Source organism: Dromaius novaehollandiae, chromosome 2, assembly GCF_036370855.1.
Source record: "Dromaius novaehollandiae isolate bDroNov1 chromosome 2, bDroNov1.hap1, whole genome shotgun sequence".
Classification (NCBI taxonomy): Eukaryota; Metazoa; Chordata; class Aves; order Casuariiformes; family Dromaiidae; genus Dromaius; species Dromaius novaehollandiae.
Window position 1 is genome coordinate 68,188,020 of NC_088099.1, and position 23,240 is coordinate 68,211,259.

Sequence of the window (23,240 nt, forward strand, 5' to 3'; positions counted from 1 at the left end):
GAACAGGACTGCCGACGTTTCTACTTACCCTGCTTATATTCCCTATCAATACTAAATAAGACAGCAGTGGCTGTCTTTCTCTCCCCTTCCTTGTATTTGATCTGAACAAAGCAGACAAAGGCAGAGGTGCTGGGAAGCAGAGTAGGAATTCTACTACAAACTACTCATTTGCCTAACAAGACAGGTGTATTACACAGTGAGAAGACGAAAAAAGTCTCTCCCTCCCCCCCCCCCCAACAGATTAAATAAAAATAGAAGTTTTAAAAATTCCAACAAAGGGCTTAAATGTGAGAAGACACATTAGATGGAATTCAAGTATGTCTACAAATATGAAAGGACAGAGTCAACTGATATTCCCATTTAAAGCTGGAACATAAAAATACTATTCCTGCAAGTGGAAGACCACCACTGGGAGACAACAGATGTAAGAATGGGATCATAAGGTCACTTTCAGCAGGGAACATGGAAGACAGCTACCACAACTGAAGGTAAGAACAGCTAGAAATAGATGTGTGGGGAAACTATTCTATGACTACATTCTAAAGATACCTAATACCACAGACTATATGAACAGCACATTACTAGATGGAGAGCAAAACTTTGCAGAAGCTATGTGTTGTCCACCAACACAGCCTATACAACTGCCAAGTGTCTGCAATGGCAAGATTAGCAAGCTAAACACAGCTGACTCCCAGTCAACCAGCACCAGTTAGCCCCACCACAGGAGATTTTTGAACTGAACACCCAGAGGCTGCAATTACTCTCCAGTCTGCTACTTCCCACCCCATATTCAGCAGGGGAAGAGGCTCCCATCACTGGGCTACCTTTGCAGGTAAGGATCAACAAGGTGCAGGCTGGAAATCAGATTTCTACATCAGCTTTCCAAAGCTTACAATTTGGTATGTTGGGTATTAGTTGCACAATGATTTTTACTGCAGGTTTATTTGGCCAACATATAAAATGATTTGCTGAATTATATGGGCCAAATTCATGGTAATGCTGAGGCCTGCTTACAGGTTTAGTTACAAGTCATGACAATTAAGCTGTGTTAACAGGAAAAATATGATTTAGAACCTCTTTTCTGTCAACATTTTTAAAGAGATGCATTTTGAGTTTGGGAAATTGTTTCTGAACTGACAAATAACCTCATTTTTACCTCCCCAAATTAAGTCAGTTTGCTAAGACAAACTACAATAAAATCCAAAACATGCTGGAGACCATCATGCCCTGGTAACAGGGCAGAAGACTGGAAACAGTTACTATTTCAGTGGGCTAACATGCAGTATCAGATGACCACAGATTACTTGAGAAATAGTGTAAAGGCAGGAGGGACCACCGCTTATCTAAGGAGCAAGAAAAGGTATTAATTATATATGAGGACACTGTCACACATCCAATCCTTTTCACTGACTGTATCAAAGACATAAGTCTTTGTACACGACCATGACAACAGATCTGTTTTGATTTAAGTCATCTGGGCACACTTAAAGACCTTTCTGATAAACTGTACCCTATCACTACTTTTGTAAATCTACTTCTACCTCAGGACAGATTTGCAGAGCTGTCCCAGTAAGAGAGGTCAATGAAAGATACTTATCTATTTGGATGCTTTATCTGATATCAACCCCACATCATCTCATTCTATGAATTTTTGAAGTAGTAACATAACACTGCAATTTGTTGCTATTTCCCCTTCTTTGCATACAAAAACTAGTGTTTACTGCTGCAGAAATAATGGAGATAACACTGACTAAAGCCACTTGGAATGACAAATCTAGAATGGCCATAAAAGCCAAATACAATTCCACACATGTTTTGCATGAGTCTAGATTTAATTTGCTTTACAGGACAGTTGGCCAAACAATGACATTTATAAAAAATATCCTCTCCATTGTGTAAATCTCATCTTTCTTTCCAAAAGGAAATTCAATGTATACTCTGAGCATTCAGTGTCTTGTTTTCAAGATCAGCCCATGTAGATTTTTCTTAACAAAACAAAGCAATTCCATTAAAAAATGTAATGCAATGACATGGTCATATTGCTTTTGGCTATCTTAACTTTAAAAACCCATGCCAATTTAGCTATTTTTCTTTAGGTTTTATTAGAAAAAAAGCAGCAGATCAACATTACAATTCAGAGTCTAATCTAAATATGCACTTGACAATGAAGCACATCTGAATATGAAGTGAAAAAGGATTCCAGAAAACCTTCAGTTTTGCCAATCTCCTGCTACCCAATCATAAATCTTTTTTTCAGGCTTTCTGATGGCCGAAATCAAACAAGTAACAAAAGATTCATTGCTATGAAAACAAAACCATAGTACAGTAGTATGAATCTTGGGTGCAAAGCATATTCAGTCAAGTTAACTTAAGGATTTCAAAATGTACTAAAATCTTTTGTTTGGCCATTAAAGTCCACAAGCTGACTGACCCAAGTATAAACTGAAGTGGCAGGTCTAGACAAAAAAAGTTTGACAGCATGTTAACCTCCAGTTTTCAGACAGTGATAAAAAGATACAATTCCAACAGCCCAGAAATTAAAGTGAAAAAAGTTGAACTGACATTCAAAGAGCTAAGTTTATTCTTATGCTCATTTTGTTTGCGCCCAAAATAACTTTAGACCAACCAGGAAAAAAAAAATGTATAGACTATCACAAAATTAAAAAAAACCTGCCTTCTGACTTGGTTATTTTCCCCCATTGAGGTATAAAATCTACATATAAATTTGATACGTCACTATAACAAATTGTACTTTTCATAGTTCTGATTTAGTTTCCATTAAACCCTGTTTACTTTTTTTTTTTTTTAAACCACAGAATTCTTATTTCATTTTACTGAATCTGGTCTCCAGCTCTCTGCTTCATTCATTTGTGGATCTGTACTTAGTAAGCTGGTTACCACTGCTGCTAACCAGAAAAGAGTTCTTGGAAATGTCTTCATTACAATAGCACTTTCAGCAGAGGCTACTGATGTGCAAGCAAACTACGACAATATGCAGCTCTCCAGAGAGAATATTTCATTGATTATCTTTCCATCGTCCAAATGTTCTCTAGGTTATTTGCCAGAAGAGACACTCTCAACCTTGTAAACATCAGCGGGCGCAGTTTCCCTACTATGTGTGGTAGTTTCACATCCTTATTACAGGAAGGCTGGTTCACAGCTACTGAAAAGCTGCACGAGTTACAAGTTCTAACAGCTGAAGAACTGTGCATCCTGCTGAGCAGAGGTTTCCTTCTGTTGCTACTTAACGGTGTAGCCAAAGTATTAGCCGAGGTAGCCCAGTCAATCCTTGCTTTTCTGTAGAACCTCTCAGAATATTTCTGGAAGGGTGACATTGCGAAGCAGCCACTGCTGCGAGCGGCTGCCGTTGCAGTCTCTGATGCTGGGTACCTGGCTGTCCTCTTCGGTGGCTTTGTCCAGGCACTGGTTACTGTTCACATGCAACAGGGTTAATTTCTTGAAGAGAAAATAAGAAGAAACAAATTTTACAAAATCACCAGGCAGAAGCTAACCAAAAAGTTTTTAATTAACGTTCTTCCATAGGTAAAACAGGAGCTAGACAAGACCTCATTGGTTACTGACTCCAGTTTCCAGTTCTAAAGAGCACTTAATATTTACAACATGAGAAGCATATTTAAAAGCATTAAGATCTATGAAAAACAGAACAGTCTGAAACTTTGAAATGACCGCCTTCAAACAAATCTTTAAATAGGACTGTACTGCTGGAGATCTTTAAGATGTTAGAAATTAAAATTTGGTACAATGTACACGTACAGCTTTGGTTATTAGTAATATTCGATTTCATCAGATCAGAACTAACACATTGAATACGTATTCAAATGTATGCTTTTTTCCTCAGCTGGGGACACAAGTGATATTAAACAATGTTTTTCAGGACTACATTCTTTTTTAAAAAATGCACATATTTATGTGCATCTTTTCCAGTACCTACTAATCATACTTATGCAATCAGCCATACACTGCTCCATCTACCTTGGCACTGTCCTCCTGGAAGAGAGGTCTTCAAAAGTTGCATTTCCTGCCACTACTACTGATGCTCACTAGTGCCCCAGCCTGTCTATGGCACTGACTGGCATTAGTGTCAGTATTTCTTCTTTTAGCAGCACAGCCGAGACACTGGATTGACCGAAAAGTGGTGGAAGAATAGGCAGGCCATATGTGCATAGGCAGCAAAGGGTAAAAAACAAACAAAAACACCAAAACTCAATACTTCAATCTCCTGCACTCATAGAGCAGTTGGAGAACAAAGGGGGCTGAAAGACACAAGAGCGGACAAACAATTCTAACACTCTCGGAGATTTTTTTCCAGTAGACATCAAGGGAAAGGCGCTTTCTACACACCTCCTGACTTAGGCAGAGGGAAAAAACTACAGAAAAAACACCCAACTACGTGGGCAGGAATTCCTGCTAAGAATGCTCTAACTTACTTTTGTGCTTCATTAGCCAGCTTTAAGTAAAGTTCTGAAGATTATTTTATTAGTGGAAAATCTACATATATAGAGAGAAACACAAACACATACAATTAATTTTATGGCTAGAGATCCGCATAGCGGAAAGCTGTTTTTCAGGTTGTAACAACCATTGTAAGAAAGACTGTTTGGTTCTTTCAACAAGGGCATCCAGATTTTTGCAGGCATTGTACAAAATTTGACAATTCTTGCTAGTTTTGTTCATATTACAAAACTGATCTGTGCACAGATTAAAAATTATTCCCCTGTTGAATTATGAAAAAATCCAAACCTGAAACTCCTAAAAATACTAGCATCTTTTATCTAGATACTTTCTTCATAGCTTTATTGCTTCATTAAAAAAATTATTAATATTCATCTTTAAACTACTTGATGCTATCCATAATTAAGTGTTTAAAGATGCAACATACTAAGTATTGGCAAGGTAGAAGCAAAATAAAAAGCATTTATTGTTTGGCAAATCACTGCATTTAGTAATATTACTCATTTATTTAACCCAGGTGAACTGCTTTAGAAAGAACAAACAGTTTCTAAGACTCAGATTTAAGCATTTCAACTAACTCTGAATCCTGAAAGCCTTCAACATCAGCAGTTGCTAGCAATCTGCAGAAATCCTAGTAGCAGTCCAGTGCCTCACACGTTAACTGCCATCTTAACCAAAAAAGAATCATTCATACATGCTTCTTTTCAGTCTTAAAGACTGTAGCTTTCGTTAGCATCTCAGTTACTGGAATCTATAACAAGTCTATTGATAACTGGAATCTGTAACAAGTCTATTGATTTAAGTACCAAAACACTTTTAGTACCAAAATGACTTTTCGGCAGCTAGATATCTACATGTTCTCCTTTATCAAACAATCATTACGCTTATAATGGTGAGATTCTTCTTCTATGAACTGTCTTACAACTATCTTTCACAGTAACTGATTTTAAATTAATAAGCTTGAGAGAGATTTTTTTCTAATTAGCTGAACCATAAGTCAGAATTCTTGCCCTACTATTCAATCACAAAATTTTGAGAGCTTTCAGATAAAATTAATGATCAATGGATCAATTGGCAATGCTTTTTTGGTCTGGCAGTTCAACATACAATGTTCAAAATCATTTTGAACATTAAGTACAAGGGAGAGAAAATGATTAAAATAAAGATGCTTTAATCAGCTCTACCTTAAACATATAAAGATTAGAAATGTAAAACCTTCCTTATAATTTTGGGATACTAAATTTTTAATTAAAAGAATATTTCCTTTAATCTTGTAAGAAATGACACCAGGTGCTGAAGTTGCCACAGGATCATTAGCATTATCTTTTTCTCGTCCAGGAATAAAAAACCCAAAGTATAAGTACCTGGAATAATTTTCTATCATTGATCTCACCCTAACGGTGCACTACACTAACCAGCTTTCATCTAAGGATCTGAAAGCACTTTGCAAATTTTTTTAATTATTATTACTTTTATGAACTACCAAAAACTCACCAGGTAATTAAATCAAAATAGAGGTTTATATTGAGTGATTATACCATGAATTCAAGACAGACAGAACATAACCCTGACTTTGTTTCCTGTTCTGACTCTCAGATAGTGGTCTCACAAAGGAATAGGTGCCTCTGTAAGCTTATGTAAAGACAAAAGTTGTTTCATTTCAATGTCATAAGTTATTAGAAGACTTACCACTGGATCATATTCCCAAAGCTGATTTCCTTTTAGATGGTGGCACTTGAGCATTGTTACTGGGCCATTAAGTTTGGAGACATCTAAACATAAATCATCTGTTCGAATTTCTTTGTTGGCAGTGTATGAAAAAACCTAAACAGAAAAACAACATGAGTGGAATTTGGGGGGGGGGGGGGGGGGGGGAAGAGCTCACCTAAAAGTTTCCTTTGGGACAAGGGGGAAGTTTGCACATTATTTCATTATATCTATACTACTCTCCGCCTCCCCCTCTGCCCCACAGAGTATATAAAAAGATTTTTTTTTTTTAAGGGGAGAAATATAAACACTATATGAAAACATTCTTCAGAAAAAAGTGACATTGTGAAATTGCAGACTGTTTCCTGCACAGGAGCAGAGGATCCTCAACACAGGTAATCTTTGTATACTGGCAAAGAGTTCACCAAGAATTTTTAATAAAATAGAATAGAAAACCAGACACAAAATAAATTCCAAAGTTGACACTCATAGAAAAATGTACATTAAGAACAGCATTTCAGATGAAAGAATGTTTTTTAAGTAAGGATGCCAATTAGCAGGTCTGAACAGGAGATAGTTCCAGAGAATCTATAGGAGGCAAAGCCCAGCTTTTATCAGGTTCCTCCCCTTATTTCATTTTTGACTTTAAAGTGGATCTAAAAGCTGTTGCAATCAGGCCTCAAAACCTAACAATGACAAAGCACCAACCAATCTTATGCATTCCCTCTTACAGTTCTATTCTTCAGTGAGGGTTTTCCTAACTTTACAGCTTACGTAAGATAACTACTGAAAGAACTGCTGTCCTGATAAGTAGTAGTTTTCCAAATAATTCAAATCATTACAGTTACAAAAAAAAATTTATCACCTGATTTCCACCCATTCCATGGCAGTTAAAGATTCCAACTTTTTCATTTTCCTTTCTTGCCATGTTATCCAGACATTGATTTGTCTCCACGTTTCTTATCTGGGAGGGAAAAAGAGCACATCACAAAAGGTTGGGGTTTTTTTTGTTTTGTTTTTGTTTTAAGAAAAGAATTAGCTCCATATCAAACTACACTGGCACCAGTTCTCTCTGCCATACATCCAGAGGTTATTCAAATTAAATGTGAAATATATAAATAGTACTACTATGAGGGACCACTACCCAAGACTTGCTCTCCCAGGCGAATGCTCAAGCCAGCACATTACAGGATCATGTTCCTTTCTTTGCTTTCTTCTGTACCCAATTTTGGGAGTCCCAAGACTGTCAGAACTGCCAGAAGTTTTAAAGCACTCTTGGACACTGTGGTTTTAATTCATTTCAAAATCAGGGGTGACTGGGTTCAATTTCCTCACTGCCTGAATTAGAGCCTTAATTCCTATATTTCTGTATAACAAACAAGCATGAACGTGAGCCTCACTACCTGTTCCTTATGTTGCCTTTCCCCCCCCCCCCCCCCCCTTCAAACACACTGCAGTATAAAATCACCCTATAGGAGGCTTAAAATTGGGCTCAACATGCTTTGTGGGGGAGGCTAGGCACCTACTTATTCAGGACAGCATCATCCTTGCTATATTTACAGTCACTCCAGAAAATTTAAGGAAAAACAGAAATACCCAGCAAGATTTAGGAGCTGCTAGAATTCAGTGGTTACTGAAGAGGGTTTTAAAGGTAAAGTTCAGAGCTATTTTTAGGAAAACTCCTTTCTTGAGTCTAGTCTTGTTCTTCAAGCAAAACTCTACTCATATTCTAGGTAGAGAACTTTATACATGAAGTTATCCATAACTATACATTTCTGAAGGAATTTTTCTGAAGCCCTTCCGTGTGAATTTAGTACTGTAGAAACAAAAAAAAAAAAAAAAAAAAAAAAAAAAAAAAAGGGAAAACATTCAACTTACAATACTGTGGCTCAAAGTTCAATTTTCTATCCCACTCAGAAGTCAAATGTATCATTTTACAGATGACAAGAATGCGCGTGCAAGATACTTCAACTTTGCTGGAGGTCACATGTTCATGCTACTCAGCTCAGAATATAAACTTACTCTGCAATGTGCTTTAGAAATGGTAGATAAGCATGTGTGGTAAATTCTTACCTCCCCTAGAGAAAAGTAATGCCGTGGAATTTGGGAATCAGGATAAACATTCTCCAGGTACCAGGAAAAAGGCTTGCACTGGAGCTTGCGTCTTAGTCCAAGTCGTGATGATATGTCCCCATAATCAACTTTAGTAACTCCTGTAGAGACAAAAAAAAGGTCTTATTTAATGGCTGCTAGTGAATTTTGTGTATGATTCCATATAACACAAAAGCGATCACAATAAGAGGTTGCTTGTAATGAAAAACTCATCTCTACACTAAAAATGCTTTTTCCAATATAGTATCATGCTGTTTATATTATCACAAAGGACAGGTCAATCACTATCCATGACTTATTTTTCCAGACAGTTACTACAAAAAAGGCAGAGTGACTACCTCTGTCCTACATATGACAATATCTTACCTTTGTTTTGTGGAACAATTTGAATGCAATCACTTATTAAGTTAACAGAGGAAAAAGGTTGAAACCTGTATAGTCATTATTGCCATTTTATCCGCAATAGCAACTGGGGAGCATATCTATACGGTGTAACATAGCAGTTTCCTTCTGTAGAGTAAGGAAAATTCCAATTTAACTAAATTCTGAGCCAGGAACCACCTACTGGACTCTTCATCATCCATCTAACTGCATAAAACTAATCCTTTAATAATTCAGTATTTGTTCAGTATAACTGCAGCATTTGCAGGAAACGTGTTCACCACTAGGACCGTCATCATATTTCTGTGGTATTTTGCCTGCCTTTTTTCTCCTTTGCTCTTCGTTTATCGAAGTGTGCCATTCTTCCTGTATCCTCCCACCCTACTATGGTGGTTGTTCTTTATTCTGCACATTAGCTGCGCAAATCCCATCTGCAAATGGGATGAGGAAGGTATGCATGATCAGTGGATATTTTTAACAAAACAGAATTAAGCACTGTTGTTAGTATTCCAGTAATATTAATGAGAGTAAAGTAATGTCTAATTTTCAGGCATCACATTCAATTCATACTGTCCATACTACACTCCACATCATACAGGCCATAAATAATACACTATCAAAACAAAAAAGGAAACCTCAGCCATGTATAAAATTTACATTTGCCCTACAGCCCACAAATACGCTATACTGGCCACTCGACCTGTTCACAAGCCGGAAGCCTTGTACCTGAAGACCTCAAGTTACATACATTTTTCAAAAATGCCTGCACTTAGACAGTACATTACCTCTAAATTTCCTCACCTTTTGCAGCTGAGCTTGAGGCATTTCAGAATTGGCCTACTGCGTTATTAAATCAACCTACCAGCAGATGGCATATTGCTACTCAATTAGAACAGTTAGATAACCATATAATTTCAGCTAAATATCCATAATTATCAATGAAAACATTAAATATTTGTACTAACGTCAATATTCCTGAGCAAGGTTTTTTTTTTTTTTTAATTATTATTCTAAAGACCTCTTTTTTTTCTTAAGAGGTAGGAAAACCATACCAGTAAGGGACTGAAAGCAAAGGAAAGCTTGTTTTTTGAAAAAATTTTGACTAATGTGAATGAACTTAATTCTCTTGGAAGGGAACCTTGGTAAACATCAGTCTGGGCTTTCTAGCCAGGAAAAAACTGCCGTACTTGACCTATGCACATGTTTGCTCTACACCGAAAGGAGCATGCTCTCAAGAAGAGGTAAAAGAAAGAAAGAAAAGGCCGTCTTGCTGAACAAACCACAGCTGAAATTCTTCATCTTTCAGTCAGAAAAATGTAGCTGATGGATGAAACATTTGTCACACCATCTCTAATCATACAACATTCAAAACTCAATCATCAACAATTTGCTACACTGACCTTTGGAAAAATACTGTTAAGACTTTGTCACATTATTGCATGACAGCAAGAATTAAAGGCACAGCAATAAGGAATTAAATGCAAAGTGATACATAACTGCGTACAACTGTGCTATTTGTTAAAGTAGTTTTAAATGCCACCATGTAAAAAGAATAGTGCCAGTTGGTTTTCCCTCCAGTACACTGAATTAAAAGATGTGTGTTATATCCCATTTAACTATTTTTAGTCTGGAAGAACTGAAAGTCCTCTCTAAAGTTAGGTTTGCACCAGACAACATACTGGCACACAGAGACTATAGCTGGCATCACGTAACAGATGGACTGGATACCAGAAATGGCATATTTCCCTTAGGGGTGTTCTGTAACAAGGTTGGTTTATCTTATTTGCAGGTGAGCAAATGAATCTATTGAAGAGTCTTACGTATGGTTTCCAGTGTTTCTGAACTTGTTTTTAAAGGCTCAGCTAGAAATCCAGAATTAGATCAAATGTTCCTCCCAGGAGACAATTATGCCAGACTACACAACTAGGTATATCACGAGGAAAGTAATAATCTCTGCTGTTTATTCTTCCAAATACTTGGTTTTGCTTTATAAAAAAAATTAAATATCAGAAATAGCATTTAAACAGTACTTGCTTTTGTTGTCTTCACTGGACCATGCAATAAGTTTTTTTCCAGAAAAAAAAAATATTTTAATTGTATTAAAAGCCTGGACCTTCCTGGCAATTTCACTTGTCCCACAGCTTGCTGTATGCTGTGCAACAATCCATGCTCTTTTCACAAATATGCTTAAAGATGTACTCAAATAATACAAAAAGAAATACCAAAATGGTGAAAAAATATATCAAAACTTCCAGACAGACCTTCAACAATCTCTTCTACAAATGTAAGATTCATTGCAGCACTTGCCAATACTGTCACTGCTCTTGAAAAAGAAATTTAATATGCAGTACCAGATTGCTTTGTTTGGTAATGTATAATGGTCTTCCCTGTTCAACCAGATCTCTTTGGTATACTTGCATTTTCACAAAAAAAGAAAAAAGTAATCAAAGTTTTTGACAAATCCAGACATCTCACCGAAACAGGCATTTCTACAATTTTGGTATTATAGAACACATGAATATATAGAGCATATGGTTAGAAGCCACTCGACAATGCCATCGGTATTTTCTGAAAAACATATTTACTCTATTTTTCAGATATAATCCAACCGATTGGGAAAGAAAGGAAGGGTCTTACAAGCCCATTTCAAAATTAGTAACTCCTCCACACTCCTTTCCATATAAAAGTACAAATACCCTAACTGCCTACACTTATATATAATGATTTCTATCAGTAGAATAAGACTTCTACAGCTTAATTTTCTTTGCCATCTTATGAATATTTAAGCTTCCCAGCGGCCGTGTTGCAACAGTTCTGCCATCCTCAAAATTTCAAAAGAGTGGAGGCTTTGCTTGACAAGTTCAATGTGTGGCAATATATTTATGCTAAACTGCTTCAAAAAAACCAGCAGCATGATGTTTTCATCATGATTATAAATCACTCAGTCATTCTCACAGTATGAAAAATGTTTCATCCCAAACTAATCTTCTGTTAAAATCATAGAACATGTTTCAATTTAGTATTATGAAACTAAATAAGCAATAATCATTTAAACCTGCTTCAAATAACTACATATTTGCATTTCCAATTAATGCTAATAGGGAATACTAGCTGAAGAGAATAACACATGCAATTGTTAAGCACGTATTTTGAACATAGGCTTGTCTATGCTGTAAGATCTATCATCAGGGGCTCAGCACTTCTCAGTCCTCCCCATCACCAAAAATAAAAACCTTACCTGTCTGCAATCTGTACATGCTGAACCTAGACTTATCACGCGTGGCTAGAGACAAGTACATGCAGTGGTTAGAAACCAGGCTTACTGATCCAGTTTTGAGGAAAGCACATCTACACATGGCTAGATGGTTCTTGTTTAGATAATTCCACAATGCTACATTTTCAGGATTTTTATCTGTTCAGTTATCCTCTATGCAATGGAAGATACCTTCTGGGTCAAACTTTTTGTCAGCACTAAAATTAATTTCCATGCTCATTATAGCGGTTCTTCAAGACGCCTTCCACTTACCAACAGGGAAGCGAGAGGCTGCTGACCAGCAACGGTGCAACCAGGACAAGGAATGGGAGACTGCATGTAGGAGTGTGAATCCAGACTCACATGCAGCACAGGGAAACCACACAATCCCAAACGTCTATATCGCACCTTCAGATTAAGGATCCCCCAAAACCTGACAAACTGTTAGTTTATCATTGACAAGTAGCTGTGGTCAGGTTGAGCCAAGGTAGTTGCGGTAAGCCAAGCTAATGGTTTGCTGCTGTTGCCACTGCTGAAAGAGGCAGTTTTCCCCTGCTCAGCTTCACACACCTGCTGCTCCTTCTGTGCTGACACAGGCACTAGCTTAACCAGCAGAAAGCCAGCCCACAGAAAAAAAAGTCCTTACAAGTTTAGCAAGTTGAATTAGTTTACATGGATGAACAACTATCATACGAGGGAAGGGGAGAGCCACATGACCAGATATGAAAAGCTTGCAACAAGCTGTGAGACTGACACCACCATCTCATGAAGCCTCACCATACTTCTGTCCTAGTATTTTAGATACGACAATACTAGAAATTACGAAGAAGTGGCAAAGTCTCTGGAACAGGCTGAAAGGAAACAAGAATCACACCCAAATATCCCAAATCCATTTTCTGAACAACTCTCAGGAAACGGTCTGGGCAAGTCATGCAAGGAAAAGCGCAAGTGAAACCATCAAGTCAAACTGTGCCCATAACACATGATCCTCAGGAAAACTGCAGTCTAGTGAGCAAAGACTATACCAAGTGCCATTACTGTCAGGAGGAATAGCTGCTGCATGCAGTGAGACAGGCTTGATTTGGGCTGAGCAGCATTTGCTACAATTTCCTGTCCACCTCCGATCTGTACCTATCCAATCCTAAGCAGAAAGATGGTTTCTAAAATGCATGAAAGCTCAGCAACAAACAGGTAACAATTCCTACTGGGCTGTACTTAAAGAAAAAAAAAGACTACAGGCTTATTTTAGAAGAGCTTTCCATTTAACCACATTACATCAATAGCAAAAAGTCTCTCAAATTCCTGCTATTCAAACAGTAACTCTCTTCCCCCACCCCCGCAACAACACCACAGATTATATGAAGTGGGAAAGCTATCTGGGAATCTCGGGCTTGGTTTCCTGGACCAACCCCTTTGTGATTCACTATCTTAGAAGAGCAGAAGAGAATTGATACAGAGGAGGAAACAAATCTGTTGTTAGTTAGGCTCAATGATGCCTGTCAGTAATATTACCTCTTCCAACAGCCAATTTTCCACCCACGTGAGACACCCAACTTCTCGCTCAACTGACAAGAAAAAATGTGGGTGCACAGAGAATTGCCCAATTTCCTTGCTCATCTGCACCCAAGCTTGCAAACCAGCATCAGCTCAAAAATTCTCACCTCCCTCCTTGCAAGAAGTTGTACGTGACACACTGTCACAGTAATACTGAAAGAAAAAAAGTAATTTTCCAAAGTAATACTTTGGAAAAAGACAGAATATGCAGTGTAATTATAGATAATTGCTGCAGTTACTTTCACCATTTTAAAACTTTTATCCTATTTTAAACAAAATTATCTTTCATTCCTTTTTTCTAAGAGAGAATGCACGTATAGCCCACAATATCACAAAGCTATTAAAAAAAGCCCTATCAGAACAACCATTTTATGGAGTTAAAACACTGCAACTGCTTTTGTAGCTTACGGTCACATGAAATAGAAAGGCTTTATAGAGCCTTATCATGCTCTTCACTAATTTTGGCTTATTTTTAAGAGTTAACTTATTTTTATGGTTAGGTGTTCCCAGGTACTTAGTACATTCAAAAATCTGGTTTGACATGGATGTATAAAAACAATCATAATGAAGAATATAATTACGGCTTCTTATACAACTTTTTTGGTATGATATATCTATACATGTCATCTTTGAATTCATAATGATTCATTAATAAAAAAAAGATGGCAGTAAGCATAAGCCATTAGCTTTTGACTTCACCTAAAAGGCTTTGATTAGTACCAAGAATTTTTCTATTAAAAAAATCCTACACTGTCTTATTTGAGTAGTGCATTCTGTTGGGGGGAGGGAGGGGAAAGGATAAAGCAGTGTGGTCACTTGTTCTAACAAGTGTTCTTAAAGCCTATAATGAAAATTTTTTTGATATTGTTCAGATTCATACTGCATTGTAAATTTCAGTTATATTAATTCAGTATTTCCCTGGCTTCCTCTCTCATCCAACTGAGCCTTTTCAGAACATTTCAGCTCATAGGAAATTTGCTCTCATATTTTAAATCCTCTTGCTTTATTAACATCCATTTTAAGAAACATAAGTGCAAGCTCTGCTAAGCTCAAAGATGCTCATTTTTGCCACCCCTGCTACAGAGTTTCATTTAAATCACTGCTGACCTATTGAACTTTGAATGCCTGCAACATAGCAGCTAGAGGCCAAACTCCAGCACACTACGAGATGCATTTGGATAGCTAGTTCTCTGAGCTACAGTTGAGCTCTTTGACAATCCACTGAACTTTAACTCTCCTGCAGAGGAAGCTCATTCACTAATCATGTGTATGTTAAAAAAGGGAAAACACAACAACAAAAGAAAAAACCCTAAACTCACTTTCTTTTTTTGTACATCTTAGGTGAATTTTCTCTTACTTACAGACTTCAAAACAGTAACATTTTTATTTAAATACTGATGTTCTTTCCCAGTAGTACTTGAATTTTTAATTCTTAATAGGTATTTCTCATAATCAAAGACCTGCTCACCTGGGGAAATGATGTAAAAAAAGTTTTTGAATTCGTCCATCCAGACTTCTGCAAGCCGCCTGTTATTTTTGTTGATTATCTGCCCTGTACCTCCTGGAAAAGTGTATGGCGTTGCTTTTCTGAACACGTGCCCAACATGTGAACAAGTTACAATTTCCAAAGTGCCACCACACTGCCAAATCTGAAAGAGATAAAACAGTTATTGCATAGGTTCAAGTGCTATCTTTCTTATTTGCCTTTCTTCAAGTTAGATAAACAACATTAGTTAAGGTCTAGCACAAATACATACTGCATGGAAGAGAAAAGTAAGCTTGTTTCCTGCTCAAAAGATAAGGAGGCTCACAAGCCAGAGCTAGGGTAGCATGAGAGTATGTCAGGCCTCATAGCAATGATGTATCAACAAGAGACTACTGCATAGAGCACTGGGAGAGCTGATGGTGAAAGAAGGGGAAAGGCTCACATGAATCACAAGCAAACAAAAGGTGGTAATCTGTCCTCAAAGGCCACTCTTAATAGATACTTCATCTGAAAAAATATGCACTTCCCAAGTAAAAGTTTCTGAAAATATTTTCATTTTTTTTCTGAACCTCTAAAAATGTCAGATTCAGAAACCTGGACTACTTTAAAAGTATCCACGTATACCTCTGAGCCAGTAAGTAAAGCAAAAGGCAATAATGGTACTTGGTAGAAAATGAAGAAGTGAAAACAGTGCTGGTTAGGTCCACATCCAAATGAAAAACGTGCAATCATTAAGTCGGAAACCCTTCTTTTTGCTATTTTGTAACCGAGCTACTCACATAACAGCCTAAATATACACTGATGACATAATCCTTATTTTATGCTCCTCAACTAGCTTTTCAAATCGAACTCCTTCAGAGAAGTTTCAGCCATTTAAAAAATATATATATATATATATATATATATATATTTTTTTTTTTTCTATTTTAGGATGAACATTCCAATCTTTTCGTCTCGAGACTCTGTCAGGTGTTCAAGCACTTTTCTTCACTGACAGATGCAGTCGTTTCATATGTCGGTTGAGGAACATCACATGAAGTGAACTGCTAACTGTGAATGAAGAGGAACCCATCGCAGTCAGTCATTAAACTCCTACTATACAGAACTTAAGCTGTACTGTCATGAGCAGTAAAACACTGAACAGAGAGGAATCTTTACTTACCCTGAAGGAAATTTCTAAGTTTTCTCCACCCCAAATATCCATTCCAGCATCATATGTTCCAATCTCCTGAAAGTAATCTCTGTCTATTGAAAAAAGACCTCCTGCCATTGTAGGTGTCCTGAAGGAGAGAAGAAAAAAAAATGAGTAGAGTATCAGTTACTATGAAAATTTGTGTCATTTAAATATATTTCACCCTTACAATGACAAAATGGCCTTTTATTTTCCAAATAGAGGGGGAAAAAAAAAAGGAGACTTCTGCCTCCAGTGCTGGTAAGTCACACAGAGAAACCGATTTCTTGCAGAATATTTACATTTCTGGCAACTATTCTTGAAGAAATTATGGCATGCCATGAAGTGGCCTACACCTGCTTTCACTATTATGCTTTATACAAGAAAATTCCATTATCAGGTTACACACAGAGCTTCTTTACAAATTCCCTATTAGTAGGAAATGGAGGGGGGGGGGGGGAAAAAAGAGTAAAATTGTATTAGTTTCTCCTAAATTCACCCAAGTCTCCCAAATTTCTATGTTTAGTAACTCAATAAATTACACATTAGGCTGATGACATCATTTTGTACTTCAAGTAAATGATCTGTACTTTTAACATAAGTGGATTTCTATCACCAGTCATTTTCCAGAAACACTTCAGGCTTTTTCTGAATGCAATGTCAAATACAAGCTAGGTCATAACTTGCAACTAAAATTTTCTGTAGCTTTTCCCTCTAAAAAGGAAATAAAATTAAAAAGAAAAAACACTAAAAAAATTTTTTTGCCATATCCTGAGAAGCCCCTTTGATTTCTTTTATTTTCGTAATGGAAAAAAAAACACGAAACAAAAGAGTAATGGCCATACCCTCACCTTTACAGTAAGAAAATATTGCCCACTTTTCAGAACGGTAAGACCAGCGAATGTAAATTTCTAATTGTAAAAAAAGTAAGTATTACACACAAATTATGTGTTTCTCATCATCTTTGCCATAACATCTACATGACGCACTAGTATAAATTCACCTCCCATCTATGTACCTCAAAGATGTTAAGTTTACGCGTGTGCATACACAGACACACACACACAAATATGTATCTCTCTGTAGATAGCTGGATATATGCAAGCAACTGGTTGCATCTGTTCAAAATACCATTTATTTCCCTAGAATAAAAACTAACAATATATATATTTATAAATATAAATAATAATAAATAAATAAAACATAAGGTGAGTTTCACTTAAAACTTGTGCAGTCTAAAAACTAGTAACTAACTAGCAATTAGCATAAAACTTAAAAATATTCCTAAAGGGACAAACTGATTGCTTCCTTTACTCGTACTGAAATATACCAACAAGTCATCCATGTAAAAAAATATTTTCACACTGTTCCTTCAAACAGACCAAAATGACAGTATGACACAGCTCATTAATTACTTATATACAAGATTAACCTAGAGAGGATATGACTACACATCAGCCAAACGTTTCAATCAATTTGTCATTTCTCACTACCTAACAGGAAGGGTTCGATCTCCTTTCCGTCGATCCATCTCTCTCTGAGGAACAGGATACCAACGAAAATTCAACTTCCAGTTGAATCCACCATAGGTCATATCAGAACCTGCCATATATTCAAAGGTGTCATCGCTAATTACATCAATGATGGGACACACTACTGTTCTCCTAGAGAGAGGAAAGCATCAAAACCTATTAGTTAAAGTGTCAGAAAAGATGTTTGTTTCAGTTTATTTTTAACACAGAGTTCATACTCCAAGACTACCACGTTTAACAATACAGTACTCAAAAGATGGCTACTGTGAAATATGTTTAAAGCTCTGTCTTGCTAGTTAGAATTAATTCCCCAAAAGTGTGTTTCTGACCCAATTTTGTCAATACTATTATTATTATTATTTTTAAGTATTTGCATTTTTATTACCAGTATTATCTACAATTGTCTTCCTCCTGCAGATGGAAAACCTGATCAGAGCTTTCTCAATGCCACACAGCAATTGTATGGAATATAGAAGAGGTTTTGGTTTCTAGTTACATGGTCAAAATAATGTCTTGCATGTTTTGAAATGAAAATTCAATCATTTGCTCTGGGGAAGTATTTTGATATGCCATCAGGACTAAGCAGTGATAATTGCTGTTAGAGTGTAACTACTGTATAAAAGTCTACAGAAAGAGGCTTCCTTGTCCCTTGTCCTGACATTATTAAGACATATAGTCAGAAATATAAATTCTGATCATCTTAGAAACACTTCAGTAACAACTGTCCTCGACCAGGCTTCCTCACATGGAAAGCCATGTAAAAGGATTCAAGGGTCGCAACTAAACTCAGAGGACCTATTTAGCACAAATCAGAACAATTTACATATGATAGTCTCAGAAAAATGTGTATCGATGATTGATAACTTGAAAGTTACTATTACATCTTAATTACTACTTGCAGCTTTTTCATCATGCAATGCTACATTCTGTAATGATAAATTTTCAAAGTGACTTATATCAATAACCATAAGACCAAAACTGAGCTCTGTATCCCCATACTTAAAATCAATGGCTGTGTGCAACTGCAGAATTACTACTCAGATGTATGAACATTTTACAAAGCAGACCAGTTTTCTCACTTGTTTTTGCCTCTTAGTACAATTTCCATCACACTATCATGGATACATGCTATATGTTACTCACTGTGATTCCAGGAACCATTCTAACTTTAGAAAACACATCCCAGAAGACACTGCCAGACCACAGAATTCTACTCATTCACAGGTAATCCACAACTACAATACGTTATGGAATAAAGGAATCACAACGAGAACCTAAAACCAGTAAATCTGACTTTTCTCGCCTAGTGTTGGTTTTATGGGAGATCAACGCTTCATTTCTTTCTTAAGAATGTCTTCCCAAATTCATGCAGGAGTGGTTCAGGCTGTAGACAGAAGAGCTCAAATTCCACTGCGCTCTCAACTCCATCCATGCTGAGATATCCTGGTATTTAACACATTATCATATAGATCCTAATATAAGCTTCAATTTGAACCAAGTTTTACTTTTTAAAAGCTGTACTGAATTAGTATTTTATCATAACACCAATAGAAAGTACGGTACTAACCCAGTCCTTTGAAAGGCAGACAAATACTTGCTTGTAGGTTATATGGTTATATTTAGAACATTTCTTACTAACCTACAAACAGCACAGACCAATAGATGGAAAGTTACCTGTCAGCTTTGATCCTTGCCAGCAGAGGTTCAAGCCAGCCTACTGTACATTCACAATGAGCATCTAAGAAGGTGATGACCTGGCCTTTAGAAGCAGCAGCTCCCTTTAATCGGGCTCTAATCAATCCAGAACGCTGTTCCATTCGAATCACGTGAACAGGGACTTTTAATTTTTTCACATAATTCTCCAGCGGTCTCTTCAAGAAGTCTGCAAGGAATGATCAATCCATAGAAACCATCAATTACGTAAAATTGCTTTTTTTGATGATGCAACTTGAAATAGGAGACATTTCCTTGCCTCTTTTCTATCCTTTTCCTACTTTCTGACCTACTTTTCTCTACTGCTTATTCTCCACCTCATAATATGCCCTTCCATACATGCACATGCATTTCATTTGGTAGAGCAGGAAGTTCCTCCTCCTCCTTGTTACTGGAAACAGCAAAACAAAGAGTGTAAAACGCTTATGCGGAAATCGGATGGGACAGACAAATTTTTATTATGGGATAGATACGCCTCTTACTTTCCAAAATCTATGCTCAAACTTCCTCATGCATATGTTTATCTACAAGAAAATAGAGAAAATGAGCTGCCTAGCACCCATAATGAATCATTTCCTACAGTACTGTATCTTACAGATAATTTCTTTGCAAGCAAAGTTTAAAACACAACCAATCCAATTTTCACTTCTGCTTTCTTTAGATTTTTTTGGCTAAGATCTTTTCTATTAATTCATGGTTTTAATACCTAAAAACAAATATAAAGGCAGTATCAGCCATACATAAGTGACCATCTGAATCACGAATGAACCAGCTTATTCAAGGAACAAATTATTTAAAATGGCACAGCCTTAACTGACTTCCATTTGCCTAGGGACACAAAATTACTCGTAATACAAGTAGCTACCAAAGTAACAGGTTTCCCATTGCTGAGCACAGTCTTTGTTCATCATGAAAAATTAGCTGATGATGGATGATATCAAAGGAAGAACAAAGAATAGAGGGAGAATGCAACTGACAGGCACAGAAACAAAGCCATCAGCAATAACTTGCAATTTCAAATCCGTAATAATAAAGGCCAAGTAATTTTTTTTTAAATAAACACAGCTACAGAATATATTAGTTGATATACCAAAAGCACATGAGAGTTTTACTACAACAGTGCAAGGTCTGCAGGAGGATTCACTGTAAGGCAGTACCTCACGCAAGAGCAAGCATGTTGCTGGAAGGAAGTGGGGTGTGGGGGGGAAATCACACCATGAACTCTTAGTGGCTGTATTGCAAATCTGAGAGGCAGAGTTGACCCAAAGGTGATTACCATTCCCTACCATTGTTCTGGTTGAACAAGCCCTAATTTCCCCCTCATTTTTTTCTTTACATTGTTGGATACTCACTAAAACACACAGAAATTAGTTCTGACATATCTTGAAAGCTGAACTGTGCTAAGGGCCTAAAAGTCTGATTTATCTTAAATAGATATTTGTCTCCAGAGAAACTCAAAGCAAGTTAATTTTTAAATGTACATATTAACAGGGATTCAGTAAATAAATGTTTAGTAGTACAAACCACTTGGTCTGTACATGTGTCTCAAAATTTTGCAGGCCTTTTGGGGATGAGCACAGAGATTATTTGGCTGACTGAGCTGGTGGCAAATATAATCTCATCTCTTTACAGGATAGCCTTACAAAGTTGCTAATTTAAAAGAACTAGTATTTCCAGTTTTAATCTCTATGGCTTCCGTGATATAAACAAAGAGACTACAGCAGTGAAGCATCCCTCCCTCTGCTAGCCACCTCATGATCCAGGCAGTAAGTCAAACAGATCAACATGCTGTGCTGTATATTTCAGTGTTAGTACTGACAACCTTTCAAAGTACTTCTGACCACTTAAAGATGAACGAATGTAATGAACAGCATTGTTCCTGGAAGGAGCAATTCTATTAACAGAAGAATAGTGCAGCTCTGCCAGGAGGAAGTGAGAAACACTCCAGCAACATAACTGTGGCCAGCCAAGAACTAACATGAAAATAATTTGTTTTAGTTACATTGCAGAAAGGCATGCTCCATGCATTGCATATCAAAAAACTTAAGTCCTACCTCTAGCTTCTCTGTAAAATAAAAGGATTTCAAATTTCAATGCATCTTTTAAAGTACCTAGAGAAGGTATCTTGCAGGTTGGGAGAGGCAGGAATCAAGGAGCCACGTGAAGTCATTTAACTTAGGAGGGAATAGGGTAAAGAATGGTCCTCCTGCCATATTTAACCATATCCGTAAAAATATTCTTCCAAACTACCACCTTGTTCAAAACAGCTCCAATAACTTCAGAAGGGAGTATTTCCAGAAACAGTGTGCCAGATATTTGATAACTGGGCCTTTAAAATATTACTATAATCTCAGCAAAATAAGAAAAAAGGTAAGGCTGAATGCCTCCTCCTTTCTGTCCCTACAAGGGCATGGAAAATAATGTAGGCATCAAGATTTCTCGTGTTCCTCTGCTATTCAGCAGTTAGGGTTAAATGCTCACATGTAAGCAGCATATTGACCATCCAAAGCACTGCCTCTTACAGCAATATATAGTTACCATCCCTCGCAAACAGCTCCCTCAGGTCAAGCAGCAAGAGGCTGCATCTATAGGTCTGGACCTGGATTCCACTAGTCACCCAGCCAGAAACTGAGAGTAGTTTCTTGGAAGGTGAGACTTGCTTTTCTCTTAAAGTATCTGAATAGTCTTTTAATGTGTCTAATACACTTCGGCCTGCTTAAAATGCCAGAATTAAGCTTTAAAGACTATCTTCTATACAAACTTGTTTGTTGTGTTTATACGAAACCCTATTTTAAACACTCAAAAGTTTATGCAATTGCATAGTCAGTTGTTTAAGAGTGACCTGGGATGACAGTGGAGCTACTCAAGTAAATTTCTGGCACAGCCTCATGCATTTCTAACATCAGAGTGAGGTTTTGGTGATACTTTTAAAAGACTTTTACTTGGGAGAATAGTACTTCATTCATGTTCATAGCCATAATTTGGGTTCCATTTAACTCTTTCTGCTGGATATTCCTTTTTAAAACACTTTTCTGTATCAAAAAGGTGCATAATTTTAGTTAGCATCATGGACAGTTTCAAGAGCAGCTTCTGTGGCAGTAGCAAAACTAAGAAAGCAGAGATGACAAGAAAAGCAAATATATTCCATAAAAGACAAGTGTACAAATTGAAAAAATAATTGAATTTACTGAGTTGCATTTTTATATATATTCTATGAATATAAATAAAATGTTAAAATTCAAACAAAATGTTTTTATTACACTACAATAAGGCAAATTTACAATATATAAGCATGCAAATACAGTTTTAAGAAATATTAACTTTTATATGACATTATTTGCAGAAATATAAGTTTAGATGCATTGCTTTGAAATGCATCTGTATAACTTTCTTAACTTCTGGGGCTGTATTGCTATCCAGATGCAATCTGCCTACACTTGGCTATTCAGTGCTGACCGAGTTTTAAGTACTGACTGTTTCTGATTTCTTCTGTTAACTTTTTTGCAAAGTAGCTAAAGATCAATACTGAAGCAAACAAAAAAACCACAATTCTGATTAGTAGCTAGAGAAGCAAGCATTACAGATGCATCTTGTTTCTTCAAAGCTTTTCTTTCCAGTACAAACAACTATGTGATATTTTGCAAATTCATTTTGCTAAAAGCATGACACTGGCAGGTACAAAGTGTGCTTCAGGCAGACTGAATGCTTACTTTATTCCAATTAAATTGACTCTGATGCTAGAATTCAAAATACACTATTCAGGCTGAACATTTTCTTTTTCTGGAAAATATCTGCTGTTTTAGTTCAATATAAACAGAATACTTAAGTAGCATATGCTAAAGCCTTTATATTTTTAGG

At 36.7% G+C, this 23,240-nt stretch overlaps 1 protein-coding gene across 7 annotated transcripts in view; it reads right to left on the reverse strand.

The window, feature by feature from the left end:
- Nucleotides 1-2,083: 2,083 nt before the first annotated feature.
- Nucleotides 2,084-23,240, reverse strand: part of GALNT1 (polypeptide N-acetylgalactosaminyltransferase 1) — an 87,650-nt gene continuing 66,493 nt past the window's right edge. For all 7 annotated transcript variants that reach the window (XM_064506719.1, XM_064506720.1, XM_064506715.1 and 4 more), the window contains 8 exons: nucleotides 19,344-19,551; nucleotides 17,631-17,801; nucleotides 16,129-16,246; nucleotides 14,949-15,129; nucleotides 8,254-8,393; nucleotides 7,046-7,144; nucleotides 6,163-6,297; nucleotides 2,084-3,456 (listed from right to left, as the gene is read on the reverse strand). In XM_064506719.1, the coding sequence (XP_064362789.1) occupies nucleotides 3,310-3,456; nucleotides 6,163-6,297; nucleotides 7,046-7,144; nucleotides 8,254-8,393; nucleotides 14,949-15,129; nucleotides 16,129-16,246; nucleotides 17,631-17,801; nucleotides 19,344-19,551 (1,199 nt within the window). In that variant the 3' untranslated portion in view covers nucleotides 2,084-3,309. The remainder of the gene's footprint in view (nucleotides 3,457-6,162; nucleotides 6,298-7,045; nucleotides 7,145-8,253; nucleotides 8,394-14,948; nucleotides 15,130-16,128; nucleotides 16,247-17,630; nucleotides 17,802-19,343; nucleotides 19,552-23,240) is intronic.